General features: G+C 36.8%; 1 protein-coding gene across 1 annotated transcript; it reads right to left on the reverse strand.

Annotated features, from left to right (window-relative positions):
* Window positions 1-4,012: 4,012 nt before the first annotated feature.
* LOC141393393 (uncharacterized) lies at window positions 4,013-13,960 on the reverse strand. Its single transcript, XM_073966389.1, has 3 exons — window positions 13,455-13,960; window positions 12,900-12,971; window positions 4,013-5,935 (listed from the first exon to the last, which is right to left on the reverse strand). Exon 3 carries the CDS (start codon window positions 5,931-5,933, stop codon window positions 4,707-4,709), a length of 1,227 nt encoding a protein of 408 aa, XP_073822490.1. The 5' UTR covers window positions 5,934-5,935; window positions 12,900-12,971; window positions 13,455-13,960; the 3' UTR covers window positions 4,013-4,706.
* Window positions 13,961-15,825: the final 1,865 nt, after the last annotated feature.

Consider the following 15,825-nt stretch of genomic DNA (forward strand, 5'->3'; position numbering starts at 1 on the left):
AAAAGTTTATGTAACACCACGAAATATTCGTCCTAGACCCCTTATTTGGTATGCCAAAATTCATATCTCGACGAGATGAAGCGATTTAGCGATATGTGTCCGTCCATTAAAAATTGTAAACAAGCTTAAGGCCGCAATTATGGACCGATTGTAACGAATTTTTTATGGAGGTTGGGTTCGGGCCAGAATAGAAATGATTAGTTTTTGGTGATGATCGTGAAATGTTCAGGGGATGAAATGGACCAAAAACTAAATTTTAACCAATTTTGTAGCGGCTCTGTAGGTCAAAATAATAACCCGCAAAATTTTAAACAAAGTTTAAGTTTATAATGAAGATGAAGCGTACAAACCAACGTGAAGATCAGATAATACTTAGCGGGTTAAATGGACTGAAACTTTTGTGTGAAATTGGTAAAAATTTCAATAACGTAGCGGTTAAACAACGGAAGTAGTAGTACTACATAAGTGGGTTTCATTACATTTTAGTTTGTGTGAACTAAATTTTCCTTTCCTGCTACAAAAATGTCTTTGTCATGCTAGATAACTTTTTGGTTTTGGTCATAAGTATTATACATTACATCTCTGATATTTGATAATTAAATTTTCACAAACATTGAAAAGAAGTTCCGTGGAGACTGATTGTCCAAGGATAGTGTTATAGGGTATCCCATGGTCGGCTCCGTCCGACTATAGACTTTTCTTACTTGTTTTCAATATAAGATTCAGTACAAATAATATAAATATGAATGTTACTTCATATTTATTATGTTCTGTAGTTGAGTATTAATGAACATTCTAAAGAAAGCAGATTTGCCTATATGGGCCCAAATATAGGAAAAAGTTAAACATTTGTCCAAATTTTATTCATTTTAAGTGGTATAGGAATTTACCCTCGGAGTCGGCTCGGAGTCGGGGCCAGAGTCGTGAAAAAAATGCTAGAAACCCTGTAAAAAATCGAATTTAGAACGAATCATTCTGGTACCTCCGCATGTAATCCCAAAAATGTTCAATGGAAAGATGATATTCAAGCAAAGCTGCAAGTGATTTGGTACATATGCCATATTTTTAATCTTTACCCATTCTTTTTGCAAAAGCATGACCGCCAAAAGATCTAAGATCACATCATCACAACATAATATCTTCACTAACTTTGTCGCATGGTATATTAACCAAGTTCCTAGAATAGTAGTAAATACACATTAAATACTCCTTCTTATATTTAGAATATATTCAAGTAAAAGTATGGCTTCATCATGAAAATCAATTTTATAAAATTTCAAATGCTTTGTCATCAACAACTGTAATCCGCTTACAAAGTTTCTAATTATGGTCATTAGGTATACAGTTTTTAAAAAATAACCAATCAATATTTTAAATATTTAACAAGCAAAAATTCTAATCAATTACCCAAAATATAAAAAAAAACACAACATTACAAAAGTTCTTAAAAATTAACAATGTTCCTTTTAAAAAAGAAAATTTGATCAAACTACAAATTTTCCTCGGTTAACTAGTGCTTAAAGAAAACGTTATTGAAAAGTCAATAGAAAACTTTGTTAATACCATTAACAAAGGACGAAAACGATGTCACTAACAAAAAACTGTAACTGGAAAGCCAATGCAACAGCTACAACAATCATGTTAACGATGATGAAGATGACACTGACGTTGATAGTGATATTGGTACTTATTTCTGCAAAATAACAGTTCACAAAAATGCAAAGTAGTTAGTCCGATCAACACAAGAACTTGTTCAAAAATTGCTGCAGCAATGACTCAAACATTCCAAACAGTCCTACAAACCAAAGTCACTCACATGTAAATGCAAATGATGAAAGAAATGAGGCTATACCATTAAAACAAAGTTGTAGTAATAAAACTTTAAAACTCTTAGAAAGTTAAATGGAATCATATGTGGACATAGTATGCCACTAATACTGCCTACTTGTCTGTTTACATTTCTAGTGGCCAGAAGCATTTTTATTCTCTAACCTATTTTTGCCAAACAACATTGTCACAAATCCAACACACAAAATATTTAATGTGAAACGTATTATTAACTAAGCCAGCCAAGGAAGAACTCGGGTGAAGGAAACCGCTTTGAAATTCGGTTTGTTAAAAGAAGCTTCCAAATTCAACAGGAACTTAAAACGAAAATAGCAACATTGCATGAACCTTCATACGAAGCAAGACTATGCAGCTTTCAGTTATGTAGTGTTGTTATGTTTACACTTTTTGCTGTTGTAGTCGTTGTTGCTGTTGCCGCTGTTTTCCTCTGTACTTCTGTTTTGCAAACAAAATGTTACTAATCTCGAACAAACAGGAAACGGAAGTGTATGGCACTGCACTGCCATACTACTATTAAAGTCGTAAGAGCAACAACTATTCCAATGAACCATACTTGTTGTTGTTTGTGTGATACAGTAGCAAATATATGCAGGATAGAAGTCGTCGCCAACAGCGTGCGGACTAGTTCTTTTAATTCAAACGAAATAGTAATAAACAGTTTACGGTCAGCGTTTAATGAAAGTTTTTATACCCTCAACTTTAAAAATGGAGCACTATGAAGCATAGTTTTGGATCCCATGTATTTTAGGATGAAATCTGTGTTTCTGTCCGCCCCAGAGCTTCGAAGTCGAGCAATTTTACTGGATTCGGAGTCAGAGTCGAAAAATAACTCCACTCCGAACCCGGGAAAAATTTGTTTCCTACATTTATCAAAAGGAATCTGAACAAACATTTTGGAACAATTAATTCTCTAAATATTGCAACAAATACATTACAGTCGAATTGCAATTGCATTTGTATAATGCATTTTCAAGCTGGGTCCGTTTCTTAATATACAAAAGCTAGCAAAATGCCCGCTACTTCTTATGCGGAAAGTGAATAATTTGTATATTAAGCTCAATGACACCCAATTTCTCGGATATTCTTTGAACAGGTTTGTCCAATATCGTTGTTTATTCTTATTCTATAATGATATTAAAATGGGTTCTCCTCGTTCGTTAAGAAATATGTTCTCTTTTTCACAATCCTCCAGGAGCCCTCACATTTTTATTCCCAGAATTTGTAAAAATTATTACGCTTAGGTCTTTTTTGGTCAGGGTAGCGCGAGGTTGGAATGCACTGCCTCTTGAACTGCGGATTTTCTCTCATAGTAATATTGCTTTTCGCTTGAAAATTTTGAGTCATTTCCTACATTTCTTTGAATAAACGTTCAGAATAAAAAAACAGGAATTTTGTTCAACGTACCTATGCATTTTCCAATGACTTATGATGTGTTACAAGGCTATGAGAAGCTTTTTGGACTGTAAGTGCATATTTTTTATCTTCTTAGAGACATTTAGGACTCGTTGACCAATTCCAAGAATATTAAGGGCGATTTCCTTCCCTCCAGTCATTGGTTTTAGGTGGCTTATGTGTTTCACTAAATCTATTATTTCTATATTTTCGTGACTTTTGCACATGATTTTAACTATATTTAACTGTATTTTAAAAAATAAACAAAATTTCCTTTTATTTCTGCCTTTTTTATAATGAAATAAAAACAGTTTTCTCTTTTCTAAGATGACGTTTTTCCATAGCGCTAAAATTTGGTATAATATTTTTACACACAGGAACAATCATTTTGTTCGCAATTATTAAAATGTATACTGAAATTTCAGAAAAAGGTCGATATTTACCTTTTTTGGGTATATATTTAACAAAAGTTACAAAAACCGAATATTTTTGACAAACCCTTCGTTGTTATTCTAGCTTATAGGATTGCCGTGGAACTATGTTATATTTTAATAGCCACAGGACCAACATTTTAATATGAATTTGGTTTTTTGTTTATTGGTTATGGACTTCTAAACTACTGAGGTGTTATTATTGGTAAAAACCGAATATTTTTGACACTCACTGTACGTGCTGTGTTTAGATGAAGGATGGGGGGGTTTGATAAATTTGATTTTCATATAATTCTTGTTCAATTATTTTACGTATGTTTGTTTTCTTTTTTTTGTCCATTTGATTTTCATTGCTTCTTGTTTTTTTTTTGCTTGTTTAATTACCCACTACGTTTCTTTCTTCTTATTATGTGTTGTTTGTCAATAAAAGATTTGTTGATTTTTTCTTTAATTGGTTTTTATTCAAATTCACTTCACCAATATATGTTGTATTTAATAATGTTTACAAAGTTTTGTTTAAGGCGTTTAACACTTCAAGATGTTGTTTTTCAAATTATTAAATTAAAGTTAATTCACATTTATGGGTTTTAATTTCAAGAAACTTTAGAAACTCTTTAACTTCACAACTGTTTGTTTCGTTGTCTATCGCACTGTTCAAACGAATGAGAAGGTCAGGTTTTTTTCTTCTATTTGGAAGGGTAAAACAAGACGATGAGAAAGAATGTCAACAACAACAACATTCATGCCTATGGTGGTACATTGGTATGTATGTTTGTATGTTGATATGATTAGCGAGAATGGAATGGAGAAACAAACAGTGTGCGAAATTAAAATTACAATGTAGAACAATTTTAGAACAAAGAGAGTAATGAATTAATGTCAATAATGCAGATCAGCTGCTGTCCGCTGTACTGCGAATTGACCTAAGTCGCAAATATAAAGAAAATGAAAAATGATATTAAAATTCAAAATATTTATAGAGTAATGAAATAAAGGTTCAATCGTATATTGAACATGCCGCCCCGTCGTGGTGATTCATTGCTTGTGTTCGATAGCACCCACGAAGACATAGCCAAGGGCTGTTGGTTGTGCAAAGACACCAGACACGTCTGTTTCGATACAACCATTGCGAAAGATCTCCTTGTACAAGTTTGCTCCCAATTCTATTGCAATTACTGAGTTGCACTGAGGATTGGGATCGGCGATGCTGTCATCTGGAAAGTCAATTGCGGGATTCTCTTTGATAGGACTTGCATAAGGTTTTTTGGGTAGGTCATTGGTCAACATAGCATCTATCTCCCGTGTCCATTTCTTTCGTGAGAATCTATTTGAGATAAACAGCCTAGCAAATCGGGCATCATGTTGCATATAGGTCTCCAGATTCAGTTTAGACTGCAAACTGACTGCGATTCGGGAGACTGGGGAATTAAAGTTTATGCTGGCTCTACAAATGTGCCATACACCCACTTGGTCTGGTATGGCAATGCGTATTTGTGCCGTTGGTATAAAGACGTGGGACCAAGCAATGGGCACATATTGTCTTGGTTGCATTACGAAATCGCGGTCGTTTAATATCGATCTTGAAGCTGCCTTGGATGTAGTTGGTCTCGATGGCGATGCTGAAGGAGCTCGTTGTTTTGCTTGGTTGTGAGGTCTGGCCGTCGATGAGGATCGTGCTGGTGCATGTTGTCGTTGTTGTTTAGAGTACGATGTTGAGCGAAGTTTTGGCTGTTGTTGAATTTTGTCTGATGATGGGGATCGTCCTCTTGTTGCTTGCTGTCGATGTTGAGATCTAGCATTCGATGGAGATCGTGCTCTTGATGATTGTTGTGGCTTTGAAGATGATTGTGACCGTGCTCGTGATGGTCGTTGATGGTGTTGAAGTCGTTCTGATGACGTAGATCGATTGTCGGATGGCTGTCGTCGCTGTGGTGGTACAGATACAGATCGTTTGGGTGCTGGTTTCGAAAGTGGTGGTGAACGTGAATTCATCATTTGGGAAGCGGCGTGTAGCAAAAAATGATGTCTGCCGTCACAAATGTGGCATCGAGCTTTGGCTGTGCAATTTGGCCGGTTGTGAGAACACGCCAAACAGTTTAAGCAATAAAAATGACGACATGCGACCTCGTACCGCTCGTCAGGAGTGAGTTTTAGAAATTCTTCACATGTTTTTATCGCATGATCTTCCATGCATAAGCCACAAGAACGAATCCAAGGTCGTCGCCGATAATAGCTTTTGCGAGCCTGTATTTTTGGAGCCATATCTGCAAAAAACAATTGTTATTAAGTTTGGTTTGTATTTTAGGATATATGAAGTGATAATGGAATGTCAAAGGATTATTCAGAGAGGAGTGGGATAAGCTTAGTTATTGGTCGTCGAATAACTCCGTTCGAGGTCCTAAGGTCAACTACTCGGATGTTTTGGTCTGATCCTGGACATAGTTTAATGATTCGTCCTAACTTCCACTCATTTTGAGGTGTTCTGTCGTCCATAATTATAACTAGGTCATTGAGTTGAACATTATTTTGCTGTCTTTTCCATTTATAGCGACGGTGTAGTTCTTTTAAATATTCATTCTTCCACCGTTGACATAACATTTGAGAAAGAATTTTTAAACGTTTCCAACGATTGGCGATTGTTATGCTTTCTTCGGATATGTCGGGCTCAGCTGGAGTTAGCAAAGGCGAACCGATGAGGAAATGTCCAGGCGTGAGCGGTGAAAGGTCGTTTGGGTCGTCACTATTTGGACATAGCGGCCTAGAATTAAGGCAGGACTCGATACGTGTCAGTATTGTGGAGAATTCCTCGAACGTAAATGTCATATTAGGTACCATTTTCTTTAGGTGCATTTTGAATGACTTTACGCCTGCCTCCCAAAGTCCCCCCATATGTGGGGCTCCTGGAGGAATGAATGTCCAATTTAGATTTTGGTAGGAGTACTGATGGGTAAGGTCATTTTTAATCTGGCGGAACAACTCTAATCGGTCTTTTTTGAGCAGTTCCGCTGCACCGGTAAAATTGGTCCCATTGTCAGAGAAAATTTTTGCAGGACAGCCACGTCGTCCTATAAACCGCGTAAAGGCAGCTAGGAATGCTTGTGTGCTAAGGTCACTTGTGACTTCCAAATGCACGGCTTTGGTTGAGAAACATACGAATATACAGGCATAGCCCTTTGTGATGAGGCATGCACGTCCTGTAAAGTTTCTTATGCTAAAGGGTCCTGCAAAGTCAACTCCAGTGTTCAAAAAAGGTCTAGTGAACTGGGTACGCTCTGGAGGCAAAGACGACATTATTTGATTTTGTGTATGTTTTTTATATAGGATGCAGGGTTTACATCGATTTACGACCATTTTTACAAGAGGTTTTAGTCTGAAAATCCAGTATTCAGATCGTAAGATACGTATCATTAACTGGTTTCCTCCATGTAGTGTGAGTTTGTGCGTGTGTTCTATCAATAAACGTGAAAGTTTGGCATGATGGGGTAGCAAAATTGGATGTCTTTCATTATGTGTTAACATTGGAGAATTTGAAAGTCGTCCGTTTGCTCTCATGATTCCTTTATCGTCAATGTAAGGATTGAAAGGAAGAAGTGGACTGCCAGGAGGTAGCTTTTTCCTTTCGGCTAGTAGACGATATTCTACTGAGAAATACCCAGCAAAATGTTCGATGCCAAAGATGCCATTCAATCATGGGTGCAAGTGATCTGGCATGTCATCTTTTTAGCATCTTCATCGATGAATTTTATATGAGCGTGGACCCCAAAAGATGCTATTTATTTTTGGATCCAAAGCATGTCATTTACACCAATGCTTTGACATGTCATTTTCACCAATGCTTTGGCATGTCATTTCCACCAATGCTTTAGCATGTCATTTTCACCAACCCTTTGCAATGACATTATCATTACGACGGGAATTTATTTGTGATTTCGAGTCTCCGACATCATCAAGCCTATTGTAAATAATTAATTTTATATATTTCGAAAAATGTGTATAAATAAAAACACAAAATTCATCTATATTGGATCTACGGAATGGGTTCAAATGCTGATGAAAAGATCGGATCTTTCACGACTTCCTTTGCATGGGTTCAAATGGTGATGAAAATATCGGATCTTTCACTACTTCCTTTGCATTGGTTCAAATGCTAATGAAAAGATCGGATCTTTCACGACTTCGTTTGAACCAATGCAAAAGATGCCATGAAATCACGTCATCGCATGGAACCCCTTCCTTCAAATTTTGCTGGGTAGTGGGACTGAGTAAGTAATATTGCCTTTGATTTGCCAATATTTACTTCCTCTGGCAGAACATCATCAATGGGTTTGTTCGGTTGAGGTCCGATTCTATGGATGATTCGTATAGTTCTGGCGACATATGCGAAAGAACGATATGCTTTTGATAAGGTCGAAAAGTTTATTAAGGGATCAGACTTTATGAGGTCCTTAATCGAAGGGACTGCTAACGATTTTATTGGTTTTTGTTCCAACAAGGTATCTGCGACTTGTTGAGATTGAGGCCAGCAATTCTTTGTGCCTTGAAGCCATGAAGGTCCATGCCACCACAAAGGATTGTTTTGAAGGTCCTTAGACGAACATCCTCTAGTTGCTATGTCAGCTGGATTGTGTGATGAGTCCACGTGACGCCAATTTGATGTTCCTACCTTATCCATAATGTCAGACACTCGATTCCCGACGAATGTGTTCCATGCACATGGTGGTTTTCGAAGCCAGGCTAGGACGATTGTCGAATCTGTCCAAAAGTATATGTCATGTGGCGGGAGATTGAGATTTGGTATAGTTGAAGAAGCTAATTTTGCCAGCAAAACAGCGCCGCAAAGCTCCAAACGAGGCAGGGAAATTTTCTTTACTGGAGCAACACGGGTTTTGGCAACTAGTAGATGGGTATGTATGATGTCAACTTCTTCGAGTCGAATAAATAAGGTCGCAGCGTACGCTTTCTCCGAAGAATCACAGAAGCCGTGAATGTCGATTTTGCATGACGGAGTATATTCTATCCAACGTGGGATGCTCTGATGTTGAATGTCTGGACAATTTCTCAGAAAATTTTCCCACGCAAGTGATGTTAGAGGTCTAAGTCCATCATCCCAGCCACCCTTATCAAGCCATATCTGCTGCATAATGAGCTTGGCAACAATGATAATAGGCGCTAACCATCCGCACGGGTCAAAAAACCGCGCTATTACGGAAAGGACTTCCCTTTTTGTAAAGGATGATTTAAGCTTAATATCGGGTTGAGGAAACGAAAAAGAATCACTTCTAATGTTCCATTTGATACCCAACGTCTTTGTTACAACATTTTCTGAAAGGTGTAAACAATCATCCGATAAAAGTTGTTCAGGTGGGAGGTCATTGATTATAGTGGGATTATTTGAAGCCCATTTTCTTAATTCAAATCCCGCTGAGGTCAATGCTGTATTCAATTGATTTCTTGAAGTAATTGCTTCTTCCACAGTATGTCCTCCTGCCAGGACATCATCCACATACATGTTGTTTTTTAATGTCTGAGAAGCCAAAGGATATGTGTCCTTGATGTCTTCAGCTAACTGAAGCAAAGTCCTGATTGCCAGGAAAGGGGCGCAATTAACTCCAAATGTCACTGTGAGAAGTTCGAAGTCTTCAATTGGCCCTTTAGGTGATGTCCGAAATAGAATTCTTTGATATTTTGTTTGTGTTGGGTGGACTAAAATCTGCCGATACATTTTCGTAATGTCGGCATTATACACAAATTTGTAAAACCTCCATTTTAAAGTCTGGAGTATAAGGTCCTGTTGAAGAATTGGTCCTGGGAACAAAATGTCATTCAGGCTCTTTTTGTTATCAGAGGGAGATGAGGCGTTAAAAACCACTCTGAGTTTGGTGGTCACACGGTCTGGTTTTATTACCGCATGATGTGGGAGGTAATAATTAGGTCCATTATTGATGTCTTCTTTCGAAATTTTCTTCATGTGCCCCAAGTCCAGGTACTCCATGATAGTTTTATCGTATAAATCCTTGACATCTGGTTTTGAACTAAGTATTTTCTCCATGCGAAGGTATTGGGCCATTGCTATGTTCCTAGAATGTCCAATGTTTTCCTCGGTTTTGAAGGGTAAATTTACCACATATCTACCGGAGGCTGTTCTAGAAGTCGTGGATTTGTAGAGGTTTTCACAGAAAATGTCTTCTTTAGAGCGCAAAGTCTCACTTGGCGTTTCCTCCACCTCCCAAAATTGTGTCAGCAGATTATCAAGAGCAACGGCGTTGAATAGTGAGACATGGCTAGGTGACTGGGTCGACCGCTCTACAGGTCCTCCCACAATCCACCCAAACACAGTTTTTTGAGTCAATAGGGAACCATGTGAACGCATCGGAACCGCAAAGTCGAAGATATTTGAACAAATGTCGAGACCAATGAGGATGTCAACTGGTCTGCTTTTGTGAAAGTATGGATCTGCAAGCGGATGATCTAGGTCATCATAGTTGTCTATATCCAAATTTCGGGGTGGTAAGCTGAATGACAAAGTTTTCAGAACCGGGGCCCAAACGTCAAGTTTGAATTCAGGGTCTAACCGCGAGCGTATGGTGAAAATACAAGCTTGAGTCGAAGTTTTCATCATAGCTGGGTTGAGACCTGAGACATGTACTAGGTTACGTTTGGTTGGAAGTCGAAGTCTATTTTTCAATTTCTCAGAAATGAAGGTCGATTGCGAGCCGGAATCGATGATTGCGCGGGCTTCGAATCTTTGACCGTTCGATTCAACTTCCACTAAAGCCGTGAAAAGCAAGGTCTCTTCGGATTTCGACTGAGGTCTGTTCTCATCGCGAAGAGCAAGTGAAGTGAGATTTTTGGGTTCGATATTAGGTGTGGACTGTAAAGTTGTTGTTAAGGCTTGAGTACTTGTGCTAGGTCGCACGTCAAGCGGTGTTTCAAAAGGAGTTTGTGGTTCATTTCCTTTGTGCAAGAGTGTGTGATGCCTAAGGTTGCAATGTCTACAATTGAATTTACTTTTGCACTCGCTAACTCCGTGGTCAGTTAGGAGGCAATTGTAACATGTATTTGTCACTTTGACGACATGAATACGATCATTTATATTTTTAATGAGAAATTTGGGACAGTTTCTTAACAGATGAGGTTTTTGGCAATATTGGCATTTGATATTAATTGATTTTGAATGCCTGTTGGAAGCTGATGTCAAGTTATTCATTGAATTATGGTCAACATTCGTTTGAAATGAGTTGATTCTCTTATCCTTTTGAGATCTGTGATTTTCCTTATTAAGTTGAGCTGATTGAGAGGTCGAAGGTTGAATGTTTCCAACAGATTCTAAAGTCTTGAATCGTTGTGTAAGGAACTTGTCGAATTCTTTCCATTTTGGAATTGTTGAACTATCGCTTAATGTATTTTCAAAGTCCTGCAGATAGGTTCGTGGTATCTTTTGTGAACATAGATAAATGAGAATTGGGTCCCATGTTGCAATGTCAATGTCCAAAGTCTTTAATGTTTCCAAACAACCATTTACAGACCTTTGCAATGACTTTAGTGATGAGCTCGAATCAACAGTTACCGCAGGTAGACTGAACAAAGTCTTCAACTGCTCATTCACTTGCATGCGCTTATTGTCATACCGGTCGGTTAGATTTTTCCACGCTAGGTCAAAGCCGTCATGAGTGAGTGGAATATGCGCTATAATGTCCCTAGCTTCACCGCTCGTTTTCTGTTTCAAATGATATAATTTTTCAACCCTGCTAATCCCCGAATTTTCCACATGAATAGCCGAAAAAAGGTCTCTAAATGTCGGCCACGTCTTGTAGCTACCATAGAAAACATCGGTATCGCATGGGGGAAGCTTTATTGAACGACGTACGGAATTGTCCTGTACAGTCGTTTCAAGTGGTTCTGTTGCCTTATTGGTAAGGGCATCTATTTCTGAATTTATTATTCCTAACGTGGATTTGTATACCGAAATAGCCGTTCTGTAATGTGATCTAAGTTTTATAAGGTCAACAGGTGCTTCTCCTTCCTTGGCATCGTGGTCCCGACAATCTTCGTAGCATCGTTTTACTTGTGTCCAGATGCTATCCAGATGAACTCGAAGTGCTTGCAAACAATGCACATTATCCTCTCCGGCGGCGCCAACCTGCGATTCGTTGAAATCGATCAGGTCGTTGTATGCGTTGGTGAATTTCCTTGTGATGTCCATGTTTAGAAAAATGTTTTACTTTAGCAAAAAGTTGCAAGAAAATTTTTGTAAAGGTCACGAATTCCACAAGAAAAAGTCCAAAGATAGCAACGAAAGATTCAACCAAGATATACCAATTTCTAAAAAGTCAAAATATAACCTCGAGATTTTCAACAGAGATCCAATTTGAATTGCGATATTTAGTTTATCGGCAAATTTCGTACACAAATACGAACTTTAAGAAGATTCGTGCTTTTATTTCAAAGAAGTCAACCAAAAAAACGATTCAGAAATGTCACGTTATCATTTACAGCGAGAAAAACAGCTCCAGAATGTTGTATAATTATGAATTTTGAGAAAAAATTATCAAAAGGAACAGTGGTTTAGAGATGAGAATGCAGGACGTTAAATTTTTCTTCCAACGTTGATGATTTTATTGGTATTCTTTGCTTATAAAATTGTAACGTCGATAAATCCGACCAAATCTTAAAAATTGTCCAAACTACCAAACGAAACAAATCGCTTCGGCAACTATATAAACCTGTCCAATTTGCTTTATGTATAGTAGAAATATTTAACTTCGAGTCAATAAAGAAAGGTCCAAAAATGACGAAAAATAGGCGACAAAAACAATACGCAAAGAAAGACGAGAATTATTTCCAAATCAGGTACATAATTTCCAGATGGTGCTTATGACGCAGATGGTTCACAGGTAGAAAGAAATAACATATAGTATAAATGCACTGCAAAGTTGTTTGAGAATGATGTGTTGTTTATGGTGGTTAATCAAAAAATAACAAAAATATCGGCGTAACTCGATGTCAAATTTCCAAGTTAATTATTATATTTTGATTAGCCGCGTACAAAGTCTAAAATGATGCCCGTATATTTATTATTATTTTCATCTACTGCATTTTCCCAAAAATGTGCAAAACAATGTGAGATGGCAACCCTACGCGTACTCAGATATTTAAAGTCCTATGTATAAGTCTCTCTCTCTCTTTGCTAGTACATACCAGAATGTAAATAAGGGTTAATGTACTTACTGCTTTTCTATTCTTATTTACTTGCTTATGATTATGTCGTTCTCTCCGGATTTTGTTTGCAATATTTGAGGTCTGAAAAAAAGAAAGAAATGAAGTCGTTGGCTATGTTCAAGGTTACAATTTGAACATCAGAATTTGAGTCCGTTAGAATAGCGGTGATTTTTTTTTCTTTTTCTGAAGAAAACAATTTGAAAAGTCAAAATTTGCACACTTTTAAGATGAGTTAATGTTGTTCTTTTTAAGGTCAATATGAGGCAAAGATAATAGGAAATTTATGCATTTGCTTGCCCTATTTAAGTTTTGTTGTTTTTGTGAAGTCTTGTTTCTTTTTTTTTTTTTCCACGGAATGTCACTGGCACACTTTAGAATAATGCACGGTTTTATATTTAACACGATTCGGCTCGTGGGGACCAAATGTTTAGATGAAGGATGGGGGGGTTTGATAAATTTGATTTTCATATAATTCTTGTTCAATTATTTTACGTATGTTTGTTTTCTTTTTTTTGTCCATTTGATTTTCATTGCTTCTTGTTTTTTTTTTGCTTGTTTAATTACCCACTACGTTTCTTTCTTCTTATTATGTGTTGTTTGTCAATAAAAGATTTGTTGATTTTTTCTTTAATTGGTTTTTATTCAAATTCACTTCACCAATATATGTTGTATTTAATAATGTTTACAAAGTTTTGTTTAAGGCGTTTAACACTTCAAGATGTTGTTTTTCAAATTATTAAATTAAAGTTAATTCACATTTATGGGTTTTAATTTCAAGAAACTTTAGAAACTCTTTAACTTCACAACTGTTTGTTTCGTTGTCTATCGCACTGTTCAAACGAATGAGAAGGTCAGGTTTTTTTCTTCTATTTGGAAGGGTAAAACAAGACGATGAGAAAGAATGTCAACAACAACAACATTCATGCCTATGGTGGTACATTGGTATGTATGTTTGTATGTTGATATGATTAGCGAGAATGGAATGGAGAAACAAACAGTGTGCGAAATTAAAATTACAATGTAGAACAATTTTAGAACAAAGAGAGTAATGAATTAATGTCAATAATGCAGATCAGCTGCTGTCCGCTGTACTGCGAATTGACCTAAGTCGCAAATATAAAGAAAATGAAAAATGATATTAAAATTCAAAATATTTATAGAGTAATGAAATAAAGGTTCAATCGTATATTGAACATGCTGAATTAATAGTCCGAAAACTCAAAAAATCCTACGGTGAGAAACTAAAATAGCTGGTGGATAGAATAACAATCGAAAGGTGTGACAGACATTGGACCAGTAATATTTCCCCCAAACTTAAATCAATTTTAAATATGGACTATGACAGACAACTCCTTCCCGTACCCTCCTCACCAATGTTCACAACTGTTTGTTTACGTGGTGGTTTTAAGGACTGTTCGAGATTTTTTTTTGAAATTTGCATTCATGTTAGTTTTTGGTTACAATAATATAATTTTTTCGACATGATTTTCCGGGCCCCCATATAACGGCACTTCCCTATTTTTGATATTTTGAATATTTTAGCTAAGTTATCAAACAAATTGGGTGACGTAGGGGATTAATGATACCAAGCAACCGTCATGACCGGCTTTAACATGGCAAAGTCCAGGATTTATCTTGGTCCCTCTTTCATCTCAATTGGACACTGACCTCCCTGTGGTGTCACCTGGGGAGCTGCCTTTAACATCCGTTGAAGGTAGTAAACTTACATGTGCCGCGCGTTCACCCATCTTCTTCTTTATTTGCATATTCGATCTCCGAATATAAGCGACCAATACAATTATATATAATTATCTGTTAAAAATTTTAAGGTATGTTCATATATTTTCCATGATCTCCATAAAGGCGTCTCTATTTCTGGCTTCAGTCAGTAGGGTTGAGATATTTCCAATGCCGGTCCATTTAAGAATATTGTCAATCCATGATATTTCTTTCCGTCCTCTGGATGGCTTCCCTTCTATTGTTCCAGTGATTATGGTTTGGAGCAGTTTGTATTTTGCGTTCCTCATTACATGTCCAAGATATGATGTTTTTCTTCTTTTAATTGTTCCAATGAGTTCCCGTTGACGGTTAACCCTTGAAAGAACCACAGAATTTGGTGTTAGATGTGTCCATGGAATTTTTAGGATACGACGGTAGATCCACATTTCAAAGGCTTCCAATTTCTTTATTTCAGCGGTTTTTAGTGTCCATACTTCTGAGCCGTACAGCAGAACCGATCAAACATAAGTTTTAATAAATCGTATTTTTGTTTCCATATTTATGTCATGACTACATAAAATATTTTTGTATTTGAAAAATGCATCTCTTGCCATTTCAATTCTGCATCGTATTTCTTTCGAGTTGTCCCAGTTTTCATTTATTTTGACGCCAAGATATTTAAAGTTCTGTACTTTATCGATATGTGTATTATTTATATATATTTCGGTTGTACTTTGGTTTCTAGACCTGGTTATCACCATATATTTAGTTTTTGATATATTAATCTTTAACCCATACTTTTCGCTATAGGAATTTAGCCGACTCAAAAGAAATTGTAGTTCTGATACACTACTCGCAATTAAAGTGGTATCATCTGCATATCTGATATTGTTGACGAATTTTCCACCAATATATACGCCTTTACGAGCGTTGGACATTGATTCTTCAAAAATTCTTTCGGTATAGATATTGAATAATAATGGCGACAATATACAACCCTGTCTAACTCCTTTCGATATTGCAATGCATTCTGTCAGTTCTCCATTAATGTCGACTTGTGCTGTTTGTTTCCAATATAATTGCTTGATGCATTGTAATTCTTTTCCTTGGATGCCAATAGATGTGAGGATTTCCACCATTTTGTCATGTTGTACGGTGTCGAAGGCTTTTTCGTAATCCACAAAACATAGGTAAACATCTTTATGTACATTTCTGC

This window comes from Musca autumnalis, unplaced genomic scaffold, assembly GCF_047663935.1.
Source record: "Musca autumnalis isolate F117 unplaced genomic scaffold, ASM4766393v1 scaffold_2, whole genome shotgun sequence".
NCBI lineage: Eukaryota > Metazoa > Arthropoda > Insecta > Diptera > Muscidae > Musca > Musca autumnalis.